Source organism: Lissotriton vulgaris, chromosome 4_1, assembly GCF_964263255.1.
Source record: "Lissotriton vulgaris chromosome 4_1, aLisVul1.2, whole genome shotgun sequence".
NCBI classification, from domain to species: domain Eukaryota; kingdom Metazoa; phylum Chordata; class Amphibia; order Caudata; family Salamandridae; genus Lissotriton; species Lissotriton vulgaris.
The window spans coordinates 617453027-617479535 of NC_141691.1; the positions used below are offsets into that span (position 1 = coordinate 617453027).

Sequence of the window (26509 nt, forward strand, 5' to 3'; positions counted from 1 at the left end):
CGGACCCTCACAGGCGGAGGTCCGAGACTTTGGGGGGCGGCCCGTGGGCGAGGTCCGGCGGTTGGTCCTTTGATCCCTTTGAGGATGCGTCCGGGAATTCCCAGACGCCAGCAGGTCTGGAGCCAGCACTCTGGGAAGCCAGCGGTGTGATCGAAACTGGCCCCCAGGGAAAGGCCAGAGGTGTGACAGAAACCAGTCTCTCAGGGGAGGCCGGAGGTGTCACCGAAACTCCTTGTCTTCGCTCACTAGGGTAGCCCTCACCCTCCCAACGGGGGCTGGTGCGTCTGGAGCCTATGCTGCGCTGGGGCTGGGGTCATGCTAGGCCCATGGAATCAGGGATCTCGGGAAGGGAAAATGGCTGCCGGGGGGCTACGGGGCCTTGCGGGTTCAGGGCGGGTGGGCTGGGAAGGTGGCCGGGGACAGGCCAATGCGGGTAGTGGGCGTTTGGCCGGACATGGCTAGGGCCGCTAGGGGTCTCTGGGTACGGAGCTGGGTTACCGGGGAGCCGTGTTGCGGGGGGGGGGGGAACCACGCCACGAGGCCAGGTCCAACAGGCTCTTTCTTTCAGGTGATTGTTCAACTGCCTGATCAAAGCCAGGTCTTTCAAGTCCTTGTTTACCCACCCTGATTAGGAGCCAGCAGTCAGACCATTGTCCAGATAACCTGATCAGGATGTCAAGGATGTGTTATCAGGCTGGGAGCAGGAGAGGAAAGATGAGTCATTAACTTCGGGTGAGGGCTATGTGGCTTTCTGATGAACTGCAGAGAACAGGGGGTTGGGCGGGTGACAGTTCCTGGGCAGAAATGCAGGCCTGCAAAAATGGATTTTTGTCGTGGTGATAAAATTTTCCTCGTACATCAGAAAAAACGACCAGGTTGGTCGTGTGGAAAGTGTTTGCCAAGAGATGGCAATGTAAAAATCAATGGAGTCCTGTAAAAATGATTGTCATTCAAAAAATACATTTCCTCAGGACTACGACTTGGAGAGGCCACTGGACCCTGAAGAATACTGGACCAGAAATGTGACATAGGACACCTGGTTGCCAGTGGACTGGACCCCTCCACAGATACTGGCTTGATCTGTTCTCCTACTGTGACTACAGAGGAGGGAGCTTCATTTGCTATGGCGGAGAGGAGGGTGGCTGAGGTCCTGGACCTTCAGCTGCTCTCCGTGGCTGTCTAGATAAACGTCTTGATGGAGGTGCTTCAGCCGGGAGTCACTCATTCCGAACCACTTCTCCCATTATAATAAAGCCCCCAAAAAAGTTGTACTCTGTGCCATAGAGTCTTGTGTGAATAAGACAATTGCCTAGCACCACTCCCTGGAGAGCTTGGTGATCCAAGCCCCTGCTTCTAGAGTACATCCTGGTGGATTCCATACCACTCCACGTACAGGGAATCCAAGAGACTGGATACCTTGGGATAGAAGATATTTTCTTCTGACAGTCTGGCACTGTGGTCTGTTAACACAGTGTGCCTTTTTAGGCTGATACTCCTATTTGCTCTATGATTCAGTTGTGCAGGTGTCGCCTGTGGTCTAGGAGGAGACTCTGGTCAGATTTCTCCGACGCTATTGCTGATGGGAGGGATGCAGCTAAGTTTGCCATTGGTTGCCTTGTTGCTCCACACCTGGCTGAAGGCGACAGGCATTTCTGGAGAAGTCCATTGATGGCTCCTGAAGCTCTGAGGACCAGGCAGACACTGCTTAGGAGCATTTCAACGACAGCAGGGCTAAGACCAGTTCTCTTGGCCTTTCCATGGTCTCTTGCCAATCACTGTCCACCTTCAATTCCCCTCCGACCATCAAGGGCATCCAGTGGTAGGCAGGAAATGCCATCACCTGCACCACTGATGGTTGAGAACATTCGACCGCTAGGTTCGTCATATTTTCCAAATGGGCTATTCCCTCCCCTTTGTGACTACCTCTCTAGCCACTTCCACCAGGCTGATGGAAGGCCATAACTTATTACACCACCAGGAAGTGGCAAACCTCTTGGCCAAGGGGGCAATAGAGAGGGTGCCAGCATCAGAAGTAGGCTGTAGTTGTTGTTCCTGTTATTTTACATCTTCTCCACGCTTGATCCCACCAGCATACTGGACGGCTGTGGAGAAGATTGAAGATAAAGGTTCTCTATACCAAGTGATTTCATATACCACCCACGGTGTCAAAATAGAGTTCCATATAAGGAATTGGGATGGCACAAGATTATCTATTGAAGATATTTTCAATGCTTCACCTATATTACTCGGAAATACATTTAGGGTACTGAATGTTAAGCCCTAATGAAGTATGCTTTACCAGGAACACCCTGAGACGAGACCCAAGTTGGCAAAGGGTGCATAAAACTCAAAGGAAATAAAAACTATTGAAATTGCGACCTATCTCTGTGTGCCTGGATACTCTTGTTTAAGACTTCTAAGTTAAGGTATCTGTGGCAAGATAGTCTCTAACAGATATGGGGTTACTGAGAGTAAGTAACTTGTTCTTTGGGTAGGTACTGGACGTCCAGGTCTGGATAGTGTGCAGAAAGTGTTTCCCATATTAAATGTCTGAAATGGTGGAGACTTCCTACCAGTTATGCTGACATAGGATGAATTTTGATGGTTATTGTATAGCCCTCAGGAACTCCCTGTTAAAGATAGTGAGGGACAAGTCTTTGAAGGATTACTCCGTTTTGACATGACCTTAGTTGTTAATGATGAGCAGGGTAATGTTCATGGTGAACCCAGTCCTGTGGAATATTGTTTCCATTGAATAGTTGGTGGTGTCGAAGTTTTGCATTTGAATAGATGAGTTTAATGACGTGAGAAGGGTGTGGTTTTCTTTCTTTTGGGGGGGGGGGGGGGGGGGGTTAGTATATCAGATCGATATAATAATGAGACCTGAGAATTAAGCTATAATGTCCATGCTAAGTCCCAGAGGGTGAACTGTGTTGTGATGGGCTTGCATGAGGCTTGAATGCTTTCAGTGGATGATTGGTGATGTTGAAAAGATAATTTAGAATGTGTTCTTCAGAATGTTGTGATTGAGAAAAGTTGTGCCATGTAGCATGCTGATGAGGTTGAGGACAGTGCAGTGTCTTGTTCTTCTCTTGCTTGAGCGTTGGCATGTCGGATGGATGAGGTGGTGCTTAAGTACAAGCATTTGTCTGTGAAGTCCTTTTTTTGAGTACAGGAGTTCTGTAGATGAGGTTGAAGGTGACCAACTGAGTTCCATGGAGTTAAAAATGTTGTGAGGTGCTTCGAAGATTTTTTGCGTTGCTTGCTTCGTTAGGGTGCAGGCCCATAAAAATGTATGGATGACAGCAAGGACTATTCCCTTCTTATGTACTCAGTCGAGATGTTGTAGCCTGTGGAAGGGAGAATGTCTGCATTTGTAAGGATGTGGGGCTGAGCATATTTCTGAGTGTGTCAGGAGTGTGATTTTTAATTCAGTCTGCTATGTCTGGGATGCAGAGTAGTGCAAATTATGCAGGTTGGAGTGTTTGCTTGATAGTTTGTGGTGAATTGATGGTTAATGAGATGTGTATGAAGTTGTTTCTGTTGAAAAGATGCAGGTAGTGTTTGTATTGTCTCGATATGATTGTGGAGATGGGCAATCTGAGTTGTCGGGTGTGGCACGTGGTGGGTATCGTGTAGATGCTCACTGTTGCAATTCGTTAAGTGTTAAGGTTTCATCAGGCCACATCAGGAAATGACCTTTTCCCTGTATGCCCAGGCTCTAACAGGAGACACCTTTATCTATTGTCTGCCTTTTGCTGAGGACACACCAAGTACGTTATTAAAGAGGGAAGTTAGGGAAGAAATTACAGATGGGAACCTGTGATGCCACTTCCATCGAGACGGATAGGATTTTTTTCCCTTTGTTTCCTGTTTTTGGAGATGGCAAATTTGGTGCCCGAACACTGCTTTGTGAACCGTTATCAAACTACCAAAATGATGCCCAATATAAAATATCCAGTTGAATTGGAGGCTCTTTAACAAGCTAAAATGTTATCTATTTGTACTTTTCTCTTTACAAAACACAAAAAGAGCTGGCCACACATTCCCCTAAGTAATAAATATTCATCTTTCCCATCGTATTTGCTTTATACATGTGCCAACATCTCTATGGCCTCATTGTGTGCCCCTCTCTTAGCCTGCTATTTTTTTTAAACAAATTTGTATTCCATTTCCTTCAGTCATCTTACAGTCGTACATTTCAATCAGGGCCATCACTTCAATGGGACTATCTTCAGAATGTAAATCAGCAGTACTCAATATCCAGTGTCTCTCGGCCAACTCCCCCTCTACCCCCACCCTCCCATGTCAGTGTGCCCTCTTCTAACCCCCCAATGAAATGGCATAAACCCCTTGTGCTCAGGTACCTTACTCCCTTTTGAGGCTATGTGCAACTATGTCCAATTCGGGAATCCGGTGGTTCCAGCTAAATGTCCAGGTGTGCTTTGTGCCCCTGCGCCAGGTCCGCATCTCGTCTCAGCTCAATGTGCGGCAACCGTCGCGTGACTGCGTGGTTCTAGGTGGTCCCGTCCGAAGTGTGCTCCCCTGCGTTCCACGACCCAGTCGCTAGTCCCTGACTCGCTGGCGCTTCCTCCCCATCCTCTTCATCTGCCTCTGCTGTATTCTCAAGTTCTACTACCAACACGCCCCAAGCCCTTACCGCTTCTAGCGCCTTGTCATTAGAGGTGCGTCTGGCTATTTGTAGTCTGAGCGCCCCTTGTCTTGCTGGAAGCTCCCTCGCCATCTCCGAAAGCTGGGTCCCACTCTAGACTTCCAATGCATAGTGAGCTCACTCTTAGCCATAATCAACCCCAGATCGAAGAATTTGCTAGTAATTTTGGTGGCAGGTGTATGTGGGAACCAAAGCAGGAGGCAAGCCCCCATTCCCACTTCAATCTGCCGCTCTGTTACTCTGTTCAGACCTGCCAAGACGTCCGTCCAATACGAACCCAGCCCCGCGCAAGACCAAAACATATGACCAAAATCAGCACCCTCCGTATTACATCGGGGACACATCGAAGGAGTCCCCCCCTCCCCCCACAAGCTTGTTGAATTTTAACCGACGTTAGGTAAGCTCTGTGTAATGTAAAATATTGAACTAATTGAAACCGGGCATTGCGCGTGCCTTTCCAGGCCCTCAGCACTAGCTGTGGCCAAGCAGTTTCAGGTATCGACTGGCCGAGGTCATCCTCCCAGTTACCCTTTAACCTGTCCAGGGGCGGTAGTCCCTCCAGCGCCAGTCTCCTGTATAAACAGGTGATAGCCTTGAAGGTGCCAGCAGCCATTGTGACATATTGACAGCCCAACGATGTGGGGGGCTCCACCAAGGCCAATCTTTAATTGTTTCTGGATTCCTGACACTAGGGCGGCATGTAACAAAAAGTCTCCCCTTGGCAGATCAAAGGCACTCTGCATCTCTCGGAATGGCAACAAGGCGCCGTCCCTAAATAAGTCCCCTATCATGTGGACTCCACATTCCTCCCAGCCCGCCAGCGCCGACCAATCCCTGCCATGTCGGTGCTCATGCCCAGAGGAATCTCCGGCGCGTACGGAACGGGGATTCTTAGCGTGCTATATACCTGGTGTTGTATTACTCTCCTCTGACCCCTTGTCCTGTAATTTTGTAATTATTCATGTTCGTTATTCTTACTTGATGTCGATATTGCATTTATTACCTTCATTTATTACCTGCCTTCCATCCTTTCGTAAAGCGCTCTGATATCCTTCGGGATCTTGTTTGCGCTATATAAAACTTTATAAATACATTAGGACCCTCCGCATATCACAGAACTCTGAAGGTTGGGTGGAAGTGTTTTTTTACCCCACAATCGATGTTTTACAGTACTGTCCTCTGTATCTCCATTTCATGTGGGCATTAATACTAAAGGCAAACGCAAATGTAATACGAAATCCATCTAATAATAAAGCTGACCTAAAAATCATATAAATTCTTCTTAGTGAGCACATATGGGGTCAATACTTTATGACTTGGTGATTTTGAGCGCTCTTGTCTTAAAGGTGCGGGCCCATGTTAAATGAGGATTGGAACTAACCGAGCCTCCAAACTAAGCTTGAGAAAAAGGTGACGGAGCTGCATAATCTGCCGACTTTCTAATGTTTTAACATTAATTCCACCAGTCTGTGGCATACTGGAAATCATTTCCCTATGTATTAAAGAGTTGCAGACTTAACAATGGAAAACCATTCTTTTAATTTTTAAAGGGGAGAAATGATTTTGGAAGCTTGATAACTGTTCTCGTAAATGCTTTTTTTCCTGTTATTTCCCAGTATCATCCTGTTAGTTTACAAACAGCAGTTTATTTTTGTACAGAAACAACCGGTCACAGTTTTAAGAAATTAATGTTTATTATTTTTTGCAGACATCTAACACGCAGGGAACGCAGTCGAAATCGTGACAGAAACGCTGGCTCTAAAGAAAAGTAGGTGCTTTAACTTTTATTGAATTGCACTGGGATTGTCTGTTGACTATACGTACATGATTTTGTCCTGTGAGGCAGACGGAAGCAGGGACCACATTAGAGAAAGAGAGCAAACCCTTCAGAGTGCTATAATTTGATTTTACTTAAAGTACTACTCCTATAGTTATGATTGGATACCCACCTCTATTTCGTAATCTTTCGTTTATTTTTAAGCCCTTTGCAATACCTTTTCAGTACTCACACAACATACATCCAGTGGTAGATTTTGTTACCACAATGTCATAGGAGTATAGTATAAAACGTTTTTGTTTAATACAAAAAGAAATTTGGTTAATGAGTAGAAAATTCAGAAGGCAAATTAAACAAAAGTAAACTAAGAAAAGATCAGAAATATATCAAAAGATATACAGTTAGTGCAGTTATTCTATTTAGCTTTCACTTTTTATTTTTTTAACCAGGTGACATGTTTTTCTTGATAGTAGGCTTTAAAAATCTACTTGTTGCAGAGATGACCTAATATACAGAATACAGTTGTTGACAATGCTCAGGATATAGTCTGTAATCTGATTTGAGGGTCTTTATGATGCTGTTGGTTTAGCTTGCTCATTTTTAAATAATGAAACAAAAATACATCTGACAAACACAGAAATAGACTGCAGATGATGTGTTGGAGCATCCAAGTTTAAACTGATGGGTGGCGTGTGTGTTTTGGTTGTGACAAATTACCCCAAGACTTGGGGATTTATGGGACACGTGTGTCTACTCCCAACTGGACAACTTTTAGGTAGCTTTTACTGCTGCCTAGTAAACCTATAATATCAACAACGTTTTCATATAGTGCTGTATAATGCACTTCTGGAATTGTAGCCAGATGACACCAAATTACCTTGTTGGAATGTGAGCTTTAGATTACAGCGATGCACATTTAACTCACTGGGTATTTTGCTGTTGTGAAATGTAAGATACTTTTATAATCCTGTAACTATTTTACCCCTTAGGGCCTGATTACGAGTATGATGGACGGGTTGCTTCGTCGCAGGCGTGACGGATGTCCGTCCGCCGTATTGCCAATTCCATTACATCCAATAAAAAATATGATGGAACTGGTGGTGTGGTGGACGGGGTGTCCGTCAAGTTTGTGATTGAGTGGCCCGTACGCCAGACTCCTAACCTCTCCCTTAGTGAGGTGTGTGTTGTAACTTTAACATCCTAGAGACACGCGCTGTCTGAGAGGACTGCTTGTGGAGATTGACAATATCGGCGAGGGAGCCAGCAGCTGGCCCTTGAAGATGCAGAGCGACTGCGCTGATAGGACACTGTGGTTCTGCGTTTGCCAACATACTGAATACTGGTCTCTGAATTGCGGCTTCTGTGCACTATGTGCCCTGCCACTGTAGTGTGTGTAGGAAGTATGTTAGAATCACCTGCCTGACCCCAAGATGGCTGCCACAGTTTTCCCTTCCACCAGACTCCGACCAGACCATGATCTCCTACCCCTATATGGTAGCCCTAGCTTCCTCTCCGGCTTGTTTTTACGCCCTCCCCCACCTTCTTTTTTTACCTCTATCCTCGTAGTCTATTCAAAACTTTTTTTTCCCGATCGTTGAGACCTGAGCAACATGGCTGATGCCGGGAGGAGTTGCTAGACAACTAATGAGGATATTGGCCCTGGCTTCCCCCTCGACCGTCACCTACCCAGCCGGACATGGACACAGTTCTTTCTCGTCTCCCTGCTAAGGCTCCTTCCTCCCCTCCTTTCCTACAAATTCTCTCAACTTCGTTGTTTGCTCTACCTTACCTCGCTATTGTAACTGATGTAATTTGTACTGCAATGTTTCTCTGTTATAGCGCTCTGATACCTTCTGGTCTAGCCAGCGCTATATAATCCTTTTGATGTACCTTATAATGCAACAATCCCCTGGTTAAGCGCTTTGATACCTCCGGGTCTAGGCAGCGCTATATAACCTCCGCAAATCAAATAAATTAATAATTGGTTTTCCTGAATGCTGAGGCCTGAGCAACATGGCTGATGTCCGGTGGAGCTGCTTGACCGCTAATGAGGAGATTGAACCTGGTTTCCCCCTTGACCGTTACCTACCCAGCCAGGCATTGGGCATAATTCCTCCTCGTCTCCTCGCTATTACTACCCCCTCCCCTCCCGAATTATTGAAACATTGTTTGTGTACTGTACCTTACTCTGCTCTTGTATCTGATGTTACTTTTAACGCAGCAATCCAAAATGTAAAGCGCTCTGGTACCCTCTTGGATCAAGTTTGCGCTATATAAAACTTTATAAATAAATAAAATCATGTTGGCTCTGGTTTTAGATTTTTTGTCTTATTTTAATTTTCTTTACTCTTTATCTTTCTACCAATCCTGATCCCCTACCCCTAAGAAAAAACACTACTAGAGGATCCATTTCTGGGGTTAGTTTTTCCTTGACATTGCGGACACATGTTGACCTACTTGGTGCATATGTGGAACTGCAGGTGATCTTTCTGCCACTTTCACCTCGGGTCTGCAATAAAATATAAGGACCCATAGAAATACCGCTGTTTCTTTCTGAGGAGAAGTTAGAGGAGGAAAGATTGTAGGAGGACATAAACATTACTGGTAATCATTACTTTAGATCAACACTGGTCATGGTTATATTTAAAAAAAAAATCTTTTTATTAAACAATAAGACACATTACAACAAAATGAAGAGAAATTAACTCTCAGGCGAAAGCATACGATTTCAACTCACGGGCCTAAATGGCACAATACAGAATTTAGTAAATGACAGTTAGCACTGGGGTCAAGGGGATTCCTGTGCTTCTAGGTCAGGCACCGGCATGGGCGGCTCGCAAAGTCCCCCCCCCCCCGGTAACTGTTCCATGCTCCCCAGATCTTCCCCTATTTCCGCGGGCAACCCCTGGCCACATATACTGATCTTTCTCGTAACATACACCAGTCAAGGTCTTCCGTCCACTTGCCGATGCGAGGCGGTTGACTAGCGCCCCAAAGCGGAGCAATATTACGCTTGGCCACCATATATGCTAGCGTGACCCACTGCTTTTGGTTCTCATTCAAATCAGTCGGCTCCCACACGTTCAACAAACATCTCTGAGCCCCAGGCCGCATCTCGACCCCCAACACCTCTCTCAAACTTGTCATGAATCTTTATCCAACACGTCTGTATCACATCACAGTGCCAGAGGATATGCATCAAGGTACCCACGTCTCTGAACTCTCTCCTAGAGTCTCCACTCTCAGCACGCCCCATTCGCACCAGGCGCGGCCCGGTAATGTAGGACCTATGCAATACCTTCAGCTGTATCAATCTAAGCCGCATCTGGATAGGGACTACCCTGGGGGATGATACCGCCTCCGTCCAATCTTCATCATCTAGCTCTAACCCATCCGTACTCCACGGAGTCCTGATCTTCAACAGCGGGTTTTCAGAGTTATTAACCAACTTCCGATAAATCAACGAGATAGCCTTCTCTGGGAGATGCCCGTCCAGTACCCGGTCCTCGAGAGGAGATGCCTCCGGGAGCTCCGTGCCCCTGGGGACTTGAGCGGCAAGAGCGTGCCTCACCTGCACATATCGGAAGTATTCGTTCTGGTGCAGACTATGCTGTTTGACAAGGGAGTCGGACATATGTATAGAGTCCTTCCCCCACACATCCTTAATCTGGGTAATACCTATAAGGTATCACCTATCGAACCCCTTGGTCTTCCACAGACTGCCCAACCTCTCAGACCTTAACAAGGGGGTAGCAAGTGTCAATCTGCCCTCCCACCCAAGACATTTAGTGGCAGCGTGCCATGCATGTACCGCATGAGCAGTTGGACCTGTCAACTGAAATCTCCCTGGCTTAGAGTACAAAGCTCTGTCTATCAGTCCCCCCTCTGGGGACTCAGAATGAACAAATGCCCCGAAGCCCTCTTAGGGATTTACACAATAAGGATGCCGCCTTGATGGAGTCCCTCACGGGGGACTCAACATTGCAATTGCCCCCAGGAAATGCGGCAACGTAGGAGCCCCGCTCGGGGGCTCAGACACAAAGATATGCCCCCTGAGCCTCAACAGGCTCTACACACCGGAGGGGGGGGCGTGGGCACCGGCAATGTGCCCCGACGGCCCCCCTTTCCCCTCTGAGCTGAACTCACCGGTTCTCTTGCCGCCGGTGTTCTTTCTGGTGTGGCCCAGTGCGGGGTAGGCTCTCGCCTGGGTCTGGACTCTGGTACCGGTCTCCTTCTCTTCACGGCAGCAGGCAGGGCTCCCCCTCGGTCTGGGGAGCCCCGGGAAGGCAGGCGCCGCTCTCCCTCTTCACCGGGCAGCTTCAGGCTTCCTCTTCCTGGTTGCACGTCAGGTCCCGGGCCAGCAGCTGTTCCCCGCGATTGTCCGTGGCAACCCCCCTTGCAAGGTACTGTAAAAGTGTGTGCTCGAGGGCGCAAGTCGAGGACTCGAAGGTCCGCCCCTCTTGGAATCTGTTGCTGGATGTTAACCCCTTGCAGGGCCTGATAATCTGCTGGTGCCCCAGTAACACGAAGCGCACAGAACAGCGCCTTGAAGCCAAGCAGCTTTCCGTAAAGAATTTGAAACAAAGCATCTTTTAGTCAAGAGTTCTGTCACAATCGCTTTTGAGGGCCTTTAAACCTGTTCCCCTTTTCATAAAGACGCTTTGCTGACAGAACACTGTTTTAAGGAAACCGGAAACCCCTTTGTCGTCTTTACTGATTTTAAGACGCTTTGCTGAGGGAACTGTATTTTAAAGTAACTTGAATTGAAGCATTGAAGCATTGAACAAGCCAAGAAAAGTATCAATTCCAACCCCAACAAAAGTATTGTGTGCATCCTGATTTAATGTTATTTATGGTCTTGTGATAAGTCTACAAATCAACTATTTTTACATAAAGTACCACTATTTTTATACATACCACAGCCTGGTGTCCATTTGTGGGGTCAGTGTTATTTAATGTGTGTGATTATAAATGCTTAACTAAATGCGCCCTGAGGATTAGCCTTGACTGCTCGCGCCACGCAACCTAGAGGGTTAGCAGGGGTTATTCTTAAAGGGTAGTTCCCTTGCCCTGACTAGAGGAGAGGGTCCCTGTTTGTCACAAGTGCATACTTGCGCCAACCAGAGACCCCCAATTCTAACAATTGCGCACCCGCCAACCGTCCACCAGCCCTGGGATGTCCAGGAAGTCAGAGAGCCATCTCTGTGCCGGCGCGAGCACTCGCGGCGGTCTACAATCTATCTCCCCATCTAATACAGAGTAAGTCACCACCCAACACAAGATCACCAAGGGGTAGCGTTAGGAAAATAGTTGTGAGGTCTCGGAAGGTCTCTGTCTGAAGGCCAGGCGGCACATAAATGGACAGGAGTGTGATCGTCCGGCCCCCAACCTGCCCCGAGACACCTGCATACCTGCCCCTTTGACCAATCCAAGTCGACTGCACTGACAATGGAAAGGAATTCTTGACCAGGATCTCAACTCCCCTGGAACCGGATGTAAATCCTGCATGCACCACCAGCTTATAACCTCCCTTATGAAGGGCCATGCATTTATTACCAACCAGGTGCGTCTCTTGAAGCAGGACCACATCCGGGGAATGTCGCCTGTAAAGTTGACCAACCATCCCCCTCTTGATGTTATCACCCAAACCGTTCACATTCCAACTACACACACTCATCCCGACCCTCGACTATATCGTGCCGCCGAACCCATGTGGAAAGCATGTCAATGAATTTTTGTCGTCTGAGACAAAAAAATAACTGAATAAACCACACACAATCCTCTTCAAACCCCACATCCAACAGGTCCGGCGGTTGGTCCTTTGATCCCTTTGAGGATGCGTCCGGGAATTCCCAGACGCCAGCAGGTCTGGAGCCAGCACTCCGGGGAGGCCAGAGGTGCAATCGAAACTGGCCCCCAGGGGAAGACCAGAGGTGTGACAGAAACCAGTCTCTCAGGGCAGGCCGGAGGTGCCATCGAAACTCCTTGTCTTCTCCCACTAGGGTGGCCCTCCCTCTCCCAACGGGGGCTGGCGCTTCTGGAGCCTAAGCTGCGCTGGGGCTGGGGTCATGTTAGGCCCACGGAGTCAAGGACCTCGGGAAGGGAAAATGGCTGCCGGTGGGCCTATGGGGCCTTGCAGGTTCGGGGCGCGCGGGGCTGGGAAGGTGGCCGGGGACAGGCTGAGGCTGGTCGTTTGCGTTTGGATGGACAGGGGCAGGGCGACCAGGGGTTCCTAGGTACCGGGCTGGGCTGACGGGGGGCTAAGTAGTGGGGGGGGAACCACGCCACGAGGCCAGGTTTAACACTCAAGTCGAGCACCCTCGCAATCATCGGCCGAGGTGGAGCCCTGGGCCGCGGCTGTCCCCCCCCCTCCGGAATCCTATGTGCCTGCTCCACTGTGAAGAAGTTTCCCAACCCCTTCGGTTTCAGGTGATTGAGAATGATGTCCTCCACAAACAGATCGGGAGCGTGACCCTCGGCCTTCTCCGGAACTACGATGATGGGCACATTGTTACTCTGGGCCCTCCCTTCGTATTCGTCCAGCTTATGGCTCGCCATTTCACTGGAGGCTTTAAGGTTCCGAACCTCTTGCTGCATTTGCGCTACGTCGTCTGTCAAACTCGCCGTTTTGATATCCAACGACTTTACTTTCTCGCTCGTTTTGGTGATATTGGCTCGAATTAGATTAACCTTGATGGTTACAGTGTCCAACTTGTGGTCTAGGGACTCCATCTTTTGACCAAGGGAAGTTTTAACCCCGTCTATTGCTGCCATCCCATCCAATAATGTGGGCTCCGACGCCGGGTCGAGGTCTCTCCACTCCCGTCCTGTGGCCTCCCAGACCCTGTGGGCGAACCCCTAGGTTGCGTGTAGCAATGTAGTTTATTCCATTGGACGAGTTGGGTCCCCCTGGAGGTTTTAGAGTGCTGTTTCTCTGTCTCCGGTTTAGTCACTATCTCACTATTGGGTTCGGGCCCGGCACCTCAATGTCTTGACGCTCAACAATTAGCAGGGGCTGTGCTCGGCGCAGGTAGATAATCTGGGCATCTTTCGGATTCTACAGATACTGTCGCCGCTGGGTCCGTGCATACAGAGCTGTATGGCCAGCCAGGCTCTCGGCGACCCTGTCGTGCTGCATCCGGGCTTAGCCACTTCCACCGGCCTGCACAGCAGCCACCCGGGTAGATTGCCCGCTCCGCAGCCGGGCACCAGTCGTCCTCCAACGATTAGGCACGGAACCCAGGGTCATTCCCTGCTATCCGCTTCGCAAACCATCCAGCAGACTGACAATGGCGCGCCATCCGGTCCGGCGCCCACCTCTGCAGGCGTATCTCTTATCCAAGGGGTCTGCGTCGCCCCCTCCAGCCCCAGCCACCGAGCAACAATAGACCCTCCGGAGGATCTCTCCTGGGCCAGTCCGGTGTCTCCCTTAGACTTCGCAGGGCTCAGCTGCCTCATCAAGCCACTTCGCCGCATCCATACACCATGTGGGCTCGCGCGGGTGGGGGGGAGTGGGGGGGTGGGGGGGGACGAAGTCCGAACTAACCACCAGGAGACCGCAGCCACGCCACCACACAGGAGTCTTTGGGCGTCTCCCTAGCCTGCCAGGAGTCTTCCGCCGGCCGCTCCCTCCACGCCACAGCCGGCAGTGATTTGCGGCCGCGGCACCAACAGGGGAGAAAAGGGTCTTCCCGCCCACAGTGTGTGGCCAAAGGGAAGGCCAGAGACCAAACAGGCTTTTGGCGCGATAGGCCGTAGGCGCCGGGTCAGACCGGCGACTTCCGGTTCTTGGGCCTGCTGTTGTTCGCTTTCAGCCGGGGTCGATATTTACTCGAGACTCCGGCTCCCACGGTCCGTAGGCCCAAATCTCGCCGACGATATTGCTCGGCTTCCCAGCGGCGAAATCGGCCGCGGAATGCAGCCACCGGCACCGCTTCATAAAGGCTTCAATTATCTGCCCATCAATGCCAGGATAGTTGTCAGGATAGTATCTGGCGCCGGGGGTCTCTGGAACCCCGAGCTCACGCGGCCATCTTGGACGCGCGCGAAGCTCCTTACTGGTCATGGTTATTTAATGGTTTACAAAGATGGCAAAAGAATTGAAGATGAGAAGGCACACTAAAAATAAGATTGCACGATTTTTATGTAGGATGTGAGGTTATGTTATCAGTACTAGTTAATGCCAATTTGCTTTTGATAAGGAAATTGATATATCTTGGGAAAGAATGAAGGATGATGCTCTTCCTTGGTGCAAATTACTTCAGTCTTTTTTATTTCTTGCACTTTGAGATACCCCTATAGAAACCTTGTATTCAGTATTTGCAAGCCTCACTTACGAACTTGTAGTTTACGAAAGAGCAAGACCAATGGGGAATGGAGACAGTATACCTACGACATAATTGAAGCCTACTCTACTTTGAAACGCTAGCCCTACTGAAAGTTATCACAGGTTTAATCACTCAGGTTATTGAGGAATCAAAATAACCTGTCTAGGCTGATTCCTAGAAGCCTGCATTTCGAAAGCACCAAATTTGTCTTCCTAGACTGGCTCCACACTGTGCCAGTGGATCCAAGCTATATCTGACTGATGAGCCCCTGAGGACGAAACTGGTCTTGGGTTACTTGCGTTCTGGTTCAGGGAGGACCTTGCAGTTCGAGCTGGACTGTCCTATTTGGAGCTATGCCAAGACTGATTTGCTTATGGCTGGGTCCACACTGAGGGGGTATGGTGTGCAAAATAAAGATGTACTGGAATGTGGTCTGAGTAATTACCAATGGCTGAGATTAATTCAAGCGTTACATCAATTACTTCTTTGTATACTTCAGTAGATCTTAATGCATCGCCATTCTCAGCAGAGCTGAAGTCCACCCTAAGTTTATTTCCTAGATCTTTCTCCCCCACCCGCACCCGACTCTCCAAACCAAAACAGCCGTGGCAAACCATTACCTTTTGCAGCGCAATTCCTTCACTTGAAATTGACGCACTAAACACCTTCCAAACCTTTATTAGACAATGGGAGAGTGGGTGGGCCTAGTGGGTTTTGCCAAATCGCTGCAGCCGCTCCCGAGATGTGCCTAATTACATTAAGCTGCTGCGCGATAGTCAAGCCTGTTCGCCCCACCCCTCCCCCACCTTCGCCCTAAAGTTAAAAGGATGGGCCTGTCGGAAGTCACCCAGGGGATACCAACTGGCGCTTCGCTCACTCGGGTCCCAACATTCTTATTCCCTCACTTGCTCCGTACACGAAACTGTAAAACATTCAGTGTCTTTGGTAGGTTGCAGCGAGTACTAGGCAGTGTTTCCATTTTGTCAGTAGTGAGGTACTCAGCTGGTGTTGTGGGCAGGCCTAGATGGCGATATGGACAGTATTTTGCCAGCTATTATACCAGGCTGCTCTGGCTAGGTTTGTTTTTGTGAAAGGCAGGTAAGTGATATGAAACCAGTAAATGGGGGTAGCTTATCAGAGAACATAATGTCACAAGCATGCTTTGTGGTAAGGAGGAAGGACTCACTGTTGACTTATACTCATGGTAGATAACACTTTCCTAATGATTTGGGGAAGGTGGAAAGACTTCGGGTCAACTCGTCCGTGCTCTAACTGCACAGCACTATCGCTCATAGCCCTGCAGCCGCCAAGCAGCAGCACCACCACATGTTTGCCATCATTGTTCTTTCAGCCGGAGAATCTGACAAGGATGAGCCCAATACCGCTCATAATGTCAACAGACCCAAAACAGTTGACCATATCTGTATTTGTGAACTGAAGGCAGCTCGGGAAATGGGTAGACTGTCCCCAGCATCCTGTTTGCTTCTATGAGACCATAGTTTCCCAGGTAAATCCTGCGAGCAGAATTAGGAAAGCCAAAAAATGCAGGTCAGGTGAGTAGGTATATTAAAGAAGTGCAGTACACCCCCTCTAGAGTAACCCCTAAGACTTTTGACTGCAATCTGAAGGAGGCATGGATGAAAGGTGCTTCAGGGACCTACATCACCTCCTCAATCTGCATCGTGAAACGTTGTGACTGGCACCAATCACAAATAATCTGATATGTAAGTTTATTGCTCTCATGTCTTCACATGGATGTCTACTGCTACCGGGTCACCTTCGCGGCGGTGATTTTCACCCAGTCCTGTTTTTTCAGTAAAAAGAAGCAAGCATGCTCTGACTTGTGAGAAAGGTGAAACTACAAGTCCCATCCTGCCTAGTGCTTTCGGCTGGAACCCAGGTTTTCTGTTCATCCTCACACAGGAGCTACAGCCCTTGACAGCTTGGACTCCAGTTCCCCTGTTATGACGTTGTGTGCCACAGCTTTGCTGATTGTTTGGCACCTGAACATTGTGTTTTGGTTCTAACTAGTGTCCTCTGTGATTTGTAGTTTTGGCGGGTTGCTTCTTTTAAATCAGTGGACCAGAGGAGCAGATTCTGCAGTTCTTAAAAGAAATACCCAGTACTGTAAACATTATATAAGAGTGGCATCCGGCTCAGATTACCAGGGGGTCTTCTTACTATGCAAACCGCAATGGATCAAAAAGGGTCTGATGTTATGCAGTTTTTGTCCTTCAGTAAAATTCCTTCAGAACTTGAAAATGGTGCTTTAGAGCTGAGCACCCATTACAGAAAGAATTAGTTTCCTATGTTTTGAAATGCATTTATTTTAGAAGATTTACGTTGAGTAGACCAAACCATAACAGACTCGTGCAACCTACAGGTTACAAACAGAAAGGCCTCAGTTGATTGAGTTATATTACATTACCTCCTCACAATCAACCCAAGGCTGGTTTCACCGTAGTTTGGGATCTTCAGTCAGGTGCAGCTCGTTTCCAGTGGCAAAGTGAGCTCAGGACCCACGTCTGGGTGTTCCTGTCACTACTGGGTGTAAGAACTGGGGTCACCAATTCCAAGGCGGTAACTTGGCACGAGCGGGAAGGCACCCGAAAGCTAGGTGTAAAGAAGTGCAGCACACACTCACACTGACACAGGGAAGCACTCGCAATAAAATGACACCACACCAGCTAGTCGTTTTAAAACTAGATTATTTTATCTAGCTTTGTCTCAATTAAAGCATCAATCCATCAGGCAACATTTCATTGTGTAGGCATAGGTAACAACATTGGGCCTAAGCAGATTCAGACTTGCAACATCTCATAGGACCCTTCAAGATTAAACATTTCCTAGTTTCAATTGAGAACATTTCATTATAAACTACTTTCAGTATAAACCATTTCTGGTGAAAGGGGGGGGGGGTATGACAAGAGCAACAGGCACATCCCCCTGTAATCATGGGCTTCAGAAACCCTAATTAAGCACTATCAACAGTTCCCAGGCAGGGGCACTCCGGAGAGAACCTTTCCCCTGGCAAGGGGTGGCTTCAGCCCTAACACCACTGAGGGCAATTCTTGCGTCTAATTCAGGGGTCCTTAGTCCCTTTCCTCCTTACTACACGCTTTTATCAGAGTGACAGGGGCCAACTGGGCCCAACTATAGTTCCCTAAGGGGAGGTTACCTCTTTCTTCAGCCTCCGAGAAGGCTCTTGCGGCGTGCTGCGGCGTGGGGCAAAGGGGGAGCTCTCGGTGACTGGGGAGCCCCCTCGCCGGTACTCTGGGCCTCCATGCGGTGTTGCGGCCACCCGGGGCTTGTGCTTGTTGGAGGGGTGGGCTCTTACCCTCCGGCGGGCCCTGCGCTGTCGTTGGACTGATCCCGGGCCTCTCAATAGCTCCTCCGGCCCGGGACCAGTCAGGACGCGGCAGTGAAGGAGCACGCCCGCCTCTGCCAATGTCTGGGCAGCTTCCTCCGGTGTCAAGCCTCAAGAGCCAGTAGGATCCTCTCCTCTTCGCAGGCGGGGACACGGACCGGCACGGGGGGGGGGGGGGCACGGCCGATGACTTGGCCCAGGCCCAGCGCGGCCTCCCCTGCTACAGCGATGCGCGTCGGCCCAGCGCGGCCTGCACTACTACAGCGTCTGCCCTCCCCTAGCTTTGGGGGCCGCAGTGGAGTCTCCGCTCACCTGGCGCAGCGATGATGACCGGCCCTCAGGCGCACTCCAGAGCAGCGCTGTCTCCAGCAACCGGGCCGGGCCCACAGCGGTGAGTTTCGCCCCTCAATAGAGCTTAGTGTGACAGGGTGCCACGGGGCGGACTCGATGCCACGGTTCTTGGCAACGCATATTGAGACCGGTGCTGTGGCGTTGATTCAGGCATGCAGCGCTTTGATGGGCACAGCGCTTTCAGAGGCAGGATGGTGCTTGGCAATTACAGCGCTCAGGGGTTCACATCACTTTAGGTACACGGGTAGTCTCTTGCAGTTCTGGGCAGTCCAGGGCAAGACAGCGGAGGCAAGACCGCACAGGGGGCACAGGTCTGGCAGGGAAGCGGTTGGATGGTGCAGAGCTGTTACCTGGTTGATCCCGCAGCAGTCCTCACTGTGGTAGGTGTTTCCTTGCGGTGCCTGGAGGTTTCAGCGCCCTTATTATGTAGTTTCTGGGGGGGGAAAGGGGGAGGGTGGGTAAGGGGGGGGGGTAGAGAAGAAGGGGCGTTGAGTTGGTGGCTCAGAGGCAGGATGGTTCACTTGGCTCACTGGAGGTGGTTCCCTGGGAAAGGGCAAAAAGTACGGGGTAAGACCACCCTAGGGCTGACGGGTCTAACACTGCTTCTTTGAAATGAAACCTGTCTTGTATTTACAAGAATTTGAGCTGTTGGCATTGTAAATGCAGAAGCCTTTTATTTATGTGTTAATTATCAAAACAGATGAATAAAAGGCTTGGTCATTTTGCAATGCCAATAGCTTTAACTCTCGCAAATGCGAGACCTAATGCATTGCAAATGCTTGTTATTGTAGGCTTTGTGTCCCACAAACTGCCACCACACCAGAGCAAGCATGTTTTCGGAATCTAGAAGTACAATTGCCAATGGGTTGTTAAAACTCTGGCTGTGTTAGATCAGAAAGGTGGCTAATTTAACATGCTAAATTATATCTCCGCAATCTTCAGTTCCTTGCTAAGGAGAAAGCAAGCACTCTAGCACGTCCTCTAGTCAGTATTTTGGAATCAATCTTAAGGCTGAAGTTTAAAAAGGATAACAGTTGGTAAGGACTGTAATCCTGCAGATCTTTGTGTTTTTTTGTTGTTGTTTTTCCCAGAAGTGTTGTAATGTTTGCTTGTTCAGGTTTCAGGTGTCTGACTTGGTGCATAAATTACTTCACACATTTAGCAAAAGTGGGCTTATTTCCGTAATTGATTTGTATGCACCTTGACCGGTATTTAATCACTACCAGTGTCGCTACTGAGGTGTAAGCTTTTAAAGACTACACTGTTTCTGCTAAATTGAATTCAGCTTTCAGCTGTTCTGTGTAGAAGATTATATGCAGTTAAATGTATATTGTTTTGATTGCTCACGCATAAGGCTTCTCGGGTGCGGGTGCAGGTCAATAGCTTCCATTTTTAGGTCCACGCCTACCAGACAGTGCAGTTGTCTGGTTTGCTAAAGGCATTTTGGTGACATTCAGGAACCTTCTTTGGGAATGTATTTAACCTGTTGCTTACTATTGGTTTTGTAACTCGCATTTTGGGGCTTTCTACTTGTTGGCTTTATTTGTGTTGGGCTGTTGAGGTTCAGTTTTTCCGGCCTAATGAGAAAAGTCTTTTCACACTTCCTCTCATTGTATTCTTCCACAAGTGCTACTTTCTGTAATCACGTTTGTAAATCTAGTTCTTTTCTTATCACATTTACTGTGCATTTAAAGACTGAGTTCAAAATGCCAGTTTCTGTCTTTCGCGGGAGCTTGGTGCTTACTTTCCTTTCTTCAAAGTGAGAGGATTTATGTGAAAAATCTTGCTGGATACCAGGGGGAAGAGGAAAGGTTTTCTTTCTAGCACACATTTTAAATGAAGTGTGCAAGTATTTTAGAATATATCAGAATTACCAAAGCCCTGATGAAGCACGTTTTTTTGTTAATTTGCATGTGTGTTGAAAATCCACTAGGCCAGTGGTTCTTAACCTGTGGGCTGGGTACCCCTCTTGGTCCACAAAGCCTTCTTGGAGAGTCTGCAACTGTTGAAAACAAATTATTAGCAGATAAATAAACTATTTATGAATAAAGAAGTAACATTGAAAATCTTAATGTTCTGTAAATGTGATGGAATTCGAAATTGAAGGCTAAAAATTAAGTTTGTTTCCTCATATTGAACTGTGGGAGCCCTGCAAATGCATCAAACAAAATATAGCATGGACGATGAGTGGCTTCAGGTGAATTTTGAACAGCTCCAACCTTTCATTAAAATTATTTCATTATAGTTGTTTTTGTGATTTAAATAAAATATTGCTGCATTTATGTTTTTATTTGAATGCTTGTTTCTGTATTTTTGTGTGTATTGTTTTCCGGTACAAATCATCAGATGCTAAAGCTGGGGCCCCCGTCTTCCAGTAATGACTAGTGGAGGTTCCCAGATTCCAAGAATTATTGAACAGGGGTCCCTGGCTTCTTGTAATGATTAAGTGAGGGTCTACAGAAGTTAATAGGTTAAGTACCACTACACTATGTGATGCCATTTCCATACCTTATAATTTGTGCGCTGTATAGTTTTATTGATATCTCTGGATGTCTGTGCAGATGGAATGTAATTTCAATTGAAAATATGCTGTCTAACTGAAGTATGCTACAACACCATGAATACGCCATTCTATGCCACTGAACTCTGTTCTGCACCACTCCATGCTACTTCAGTCTATGCCTCTCTAGTCTTTACCACTCTTATTCATGCCAGTGCACTCTACGCCACTGTACACCAGGCTATGCCAGTCCACTCTGCACAACTCCACGCCACTCTGCAACACTACCTTTCGCCACTGTACTCTACTTTGTACCACTCCATTCTACTCTGTAGCGCTCCACTCACGCTCTTTCACTCTGATTGAATCCACTGTACTCCTCTCTAATATATGCTTCACTCTACACCACTTTACGCCATGACAATATGCCACTGCACTTTACCCTGAATCACCCCACTTTACGCCTGTTCACTCTACACTGAAACAGTCTACTCTATGCCAATACGCTATATGCCAATGTACTCTGCCCCTGCCCTCTCTGACCCTGCTCTCTCCGCCCCTGCACTAGATGCCACTCCACTCCACACCACTGCACTGAACTCCACTTCATGCCACACCACTGATTTTTATGCAGCTGTACTCCAACACTGACGATGCACTTTACGCCTGTCCACCCTACGCCTGTCCACCCTCTCTCCCCCTCTCCCCCTCTGCCACCCTCTCTCCCCCTCTGCCACCCTTTCTCCCCCTCTGCCACCCTCTCTCCCCCTCTGCCACCCTCTCTCCCCTCTCTCGCCCCAACATCCTCCTCTACGCCCATGCTCTCTTGACAACTGCTCAACATCCCTCAACGCAGCTGCACTCTGCAGGGCTTCACTGTACCCAGCTGCACTCTGCAGCGCTTCACTGTACCCAGCTGCACTCTGCAGCGCTTCACTGTACCCAGCTGCACTCTGCAGCGCTTCACTGTACCCAGCTGCACTCTGCAGCGCTTCACTGTACCCAGCTGCACTCTGCAGCGCTTCACTGTACCCAGCTGCACTCTGCAGCGCTTCACTGTACCCAGCTGCACTCTGCAGCGCTTCACTGTACTCAGCTGCACTCTGCAGCGCTTCACTGTATGCAGCTGCACTCTATGCCGCTCTGCCCCTCGCAATGCGTGCAAGCAGTGCTCTCCTACTTACTTTCGCTAGTTTGCCTGTGGTGTGTGGAGCGGGCCCACGACTTCAAGTCCTGCTAAGACATCCGGGCCATGGCACTGAAGGCTTTGAGTGAGCGGTCCCAAAAGCTGCTATTGGCCTAGCATGTGATGCCATTCCTCTAAAGTCTCAGGTCTGGTCGAGAGAAAGGTCCTGGAACCGTTCCAGGAGTCCCAAGTTTTCTTCCTCCTACTCAATCATCAGGACTTTCAGTAAGAGGCACAAGAAGTCAAAGACTGCTCCCCACCCGTCTGCCGATGCGACAGAGGAACATCTGTGTTCAAAGGCTCGTTCTCCGGAAATTGCGCATGGATCAGCTCCTCGCCTCCCTTTTTTTCAGGAACCGGAGCGACCCCTGCTTAGTATAAAGAATTTGAGGTCCTGCCCCTACTTTTTGAGCGGCCTGCCCTGCCAGTGCTCTTCCGGGGCCCCGCTGGGTCAACCTGCGGCTACAATGGATTCCGCGCCAGTGGCTTCTGCCCTGGAGCCAATGCCCCCCAATGGATCGAATTCTAACTCCCAGCCATTGTTGAACCCCCGACAATACACACAGACTTTGGAAAATTCGAATACTCCCTAAGAGGCCGCCGCATCCCCACCACACACCTAATATCATAATAGCAACGGCATAACAACCCCCATGCAAAATGCACCCGCTTGGACACAACCCAACCCCTTTTACCTGACCCTAGTTTGACCCACAGTTAATGGTTAAGAAATCACACCAGTGGTTTAGAGACCGGAACGTACCTCCTAGAGACACTTAAGAGCATGCAACAACACCATCCGTTATGCATATAAACTCACATTCTTTTCACATTATTTGTTTCTCTTACCTTCCTGTCAACATTGGAGAAGCGTGGCTCAATGGTTATCACCCCTAGGCTATACGGAACAACCTCAAACGTATGATTTTACCATCTGTGTATCATCTGTGTATCATAACGATTTACCATCTGTGTATCATCTGTGTATCATAACGATTTTGACCTCCGGTTCCAGACCTCCAGTGCCCTGATTGGCTGGCCAGGGAAATGCATTGAAAAAGTTTCAGCATATTTTTCCTCAGAACCCCCTAAATTCCTCCTCGCACTGGAGCATTTGACCTAGCCTGTGTTTCCCTTGGTCTTTTGAGCTTGTGGTTATGGGACGTGGGTCTTACATTTTATGAGAAGCAATTCACACACTAAATACAAAATATTTTTGATGGAGTAGAATCCACATAGCCTATCTGCAGTATTTGATTCTGGGTCGGCTTGCACCCAGGATGACACACCAACCCCAGAATTTTTTTTAAATAGAAGAAAAAGGGGTAACTAGGGTAATGTGGCTTGCCTAAATCTCAAAACGTTTTATTCCCCGGAATCCCCTGCAGATGTCAAAATATGGGTAAAATAATCACAATATTGTCACTTCTCTGTGACTGGAAAACTACAGTAAATCAGACCAAAATCGGAGCAACCAATGTTTCTACACTTCTCCCGATTAAAAATGGTACCCCACATATGTGTTTCCCATTCCATTAGGCAGGGCAAGGCCAAAATGGACTTCAGACTGTCAAGAACGATGTACAACCAAACTGCACAAAATGAACCACGTTCAGAGTGTATGTTTGAAATAAAAAAGCACTACATAAAAGAACGGACAATTATTGGATCAGATTAAATGTTTTCTATTAAAACAGGAGGGCAGATGATTATAACACACATATAAAAATTGAATGCCAATAAACGATAACCAATGAATAAATTAATGTGCGCACAGATAAAAACACACATAAAGATAACATATATATATATATATATATATATATATATATCAATCAATGATCAGAGAAAGTACATCTCCGGCTGCAATATATTCATCTTGGCTCCCCCAAGAGTAGGGGGTCCCATAGACAGTCCTAGGGTCAAGAGACTCTTCAAGCCGGAAAACGCAGCACTGAGCAGATGCCAGTCGTGATCCCATTCTAGAAACCCCCGTTTTTAGGTCTCGGCTAGCATAGGCTGCGCACATGCGGAGACTCGCTGGCGAGATTTAATGTTTTGGAGTAGCGAGGTTAAGCCCCGCCCCTCTTCTCCATTGGCTGGCCTCCTAAACGGTGGCGAGCCATTGGAGAAGAGGTCCCAGTGACGTTTTTTTCTCGATCTAAGCCCTGTCCTTTTGCGATTCGGGGGCGGGGGTGGAGGCGGGTTTTTTTACTTTCTTTCGCCCTTTTCTCCATTGGCTGGAATGTAAACAACAGTCAAACACGCCTGTTGTTTACTTTCCAGCCAATGGAGAAGAGGGGACAAAGAAAAACATGCCTCCCAGTCTGAATGATTGAGACCGTTCTAATCTATTCCCTGGATTGATTTCAGCAGTAGCATTGAACTCACGAGATGGGGATGAGCTCTGGAACCCTGTTCTTTAATCGAAATAGGTGGTGCCCTACTTCCAGGCTGCATGTGGTCATGCGGCGCTGCGTGGCAGGATTCAGGGGCTTCGTAGCACTGTGTGTTGGTGCCTCTGGAGTCATGGAAGGAGAGTTGCATGTCCGGCTGACAGAGTTGTGTGTTCGTCCCAGTGCTGGAATGCAATGCTGTGTTTATACTTAGTGCGCCATGCCGCAGTTTAGCAATGCTAGGCGCTGTAATAAACGTGTTATTATGCAATGGTTCTCAAAGTACCAATCTCCCGTGTATTAGTGAGTCGGCTTCTTGGTCCTAATTTGCACTTCATGCGGCGCCGGGTGTCATCAGCCCAGCCCCAGGGTTGCTTGCTCTGCAGGGCTGGGCTGGGCAGAACGGCGCGTAGGCGTTGGGGCTGAATAGTAGGAGTTCTGCAGGATCTGGGGCACAGCAGCGGCAGAGCAGTATACATAGTTGTGTTATTGTTTACTTGATTCCTAGTGTCAGTGTTTAGTTGTCGTAGTAGCTCGCTCCTCTGCACATCAACACACCTCTCCGCTCTGCCCCTCCACTGCCGCCTCTCCATCACCTCACACAGGCAACAGGCAGAGCACTTACACGGGGGGAGGAGGGGTGGCGGGGTGGGCGTGCAACCTGACATAATTGATCCTTCATAGGGTCTGAACCGCACCCTCCAGCCTGCCTTTACACCAATCCACGCTCGACAGGATCAGCCGTAGAGCGCTGGGAAAATGCAGCAGCGTGAAGGTGAAACTGTTAAATAAATCTGTCCAGCACTTACCAATGCAGGGATAAATGTTCTGTCTAATTACAGCTCTATAAAACCTCCCTTTACAGCAACATCAATACTATCAAACATAGATTCAAGGGGAGGACGCCCGTCCCGACCCCCAGGTACGTGAAGCATAGCTCTCTGCAAGCTCGAGGAGATTCCATTAGTCTCGTCTCCAGCTCTGCCGAGGCTTCGCAGGCATGCTGTGACTGCACTTCCGGTCTGCTCCACTGCTGGAGCTCTCGCCCCCAGTAAAGTCTTGCAACACTCCAGCTGTCTGATCCACTCACACTCTGCCAACCTAACCAGTAGTGAGCGCCCCCTGATAATGCGGTACGGGGACACTCACACAACCCTGTCAATCACATCAGACCTGACCAGCAACAATTCCTACTTTTCCAGGAGTGGGGCCCACGCACAACTCTATCAACCTAGCCAGCCGCAACCCTGGGTAATGTGGTATTGTGGCACGCATGGCTGTGCCAATGTAGGTGAGATCAGACTGGCAACTTAGCGCTTAGAGACCCCTGTGGTTATAACGCGCCATATAAATTAAATAAATAAATAAACTCCTAGTCTGCTCCTGCACTGGCACCATCCCATGGCGCTCCCAGTTCAATCAACAGCTAGCAGGAGCATCTCATCACATGTCGGTATTGTGACCCTCAAGTGTGTACAGAAGGAGCGCCTGTGCCACAGAATGCCCAGAAGATGTTACTGCAGTGTAGTGGATTTACCATATCACCTCAAACGTAGCCAACATACCCTGCCTGCTATGTATGTACTGGCCCTGTCCAGCTCCAGCATGGCCCTGCTGTTCATGAGCTGGGTGCCACCCACATCTCTGTCCGTGTACCTCCGACCTAGCCAGTAGACCTCTTATATGCCTGTACTGGGGCCACACGCAACTTTTTCACTGCATCCTAACCTTGACAGCAGCATCCTACCATGTGCCAGCGTGGGCATCCTCATACCAGTGGTGCTGAAACAATTTTAACAATTTACAGAGTGGGGGTGCTGCCATCAATGTTGTATCACTGAACTCACAGGGATTTCGAGAAATCTGAGCGTCACAAAAAGAACAAGTGTAGCGAATGAGAAACACACATTTGGAAAGAAAGTGGTAGCAGGGC

General features: G+C 48.6%; 1 protein-coding gene across 2 annotated transcripts in view; it reads left to right on the forward strand.

Annotated features, from left to right (window-relative positions):
- Window positions 1-26509, forward strand: part of CDK13 (cyclin dependent kinase 13) — an 841634-nt gene that overhangs the window by 266722 nt on the left and 548403 nt on the right. For both annotated transcript variants that reach the window (XM_086964864.1, XM_086964863.1), the window contains exon 2: window positions 6381-6440. In XM_086964864.1, the coding sequence (XP_086820990.1) occupies window positions 6381-6440 (60 nt within the window). The remainder of the gene's footprint in view (window positions 1-6380; window positions 6441-26509) is intronic.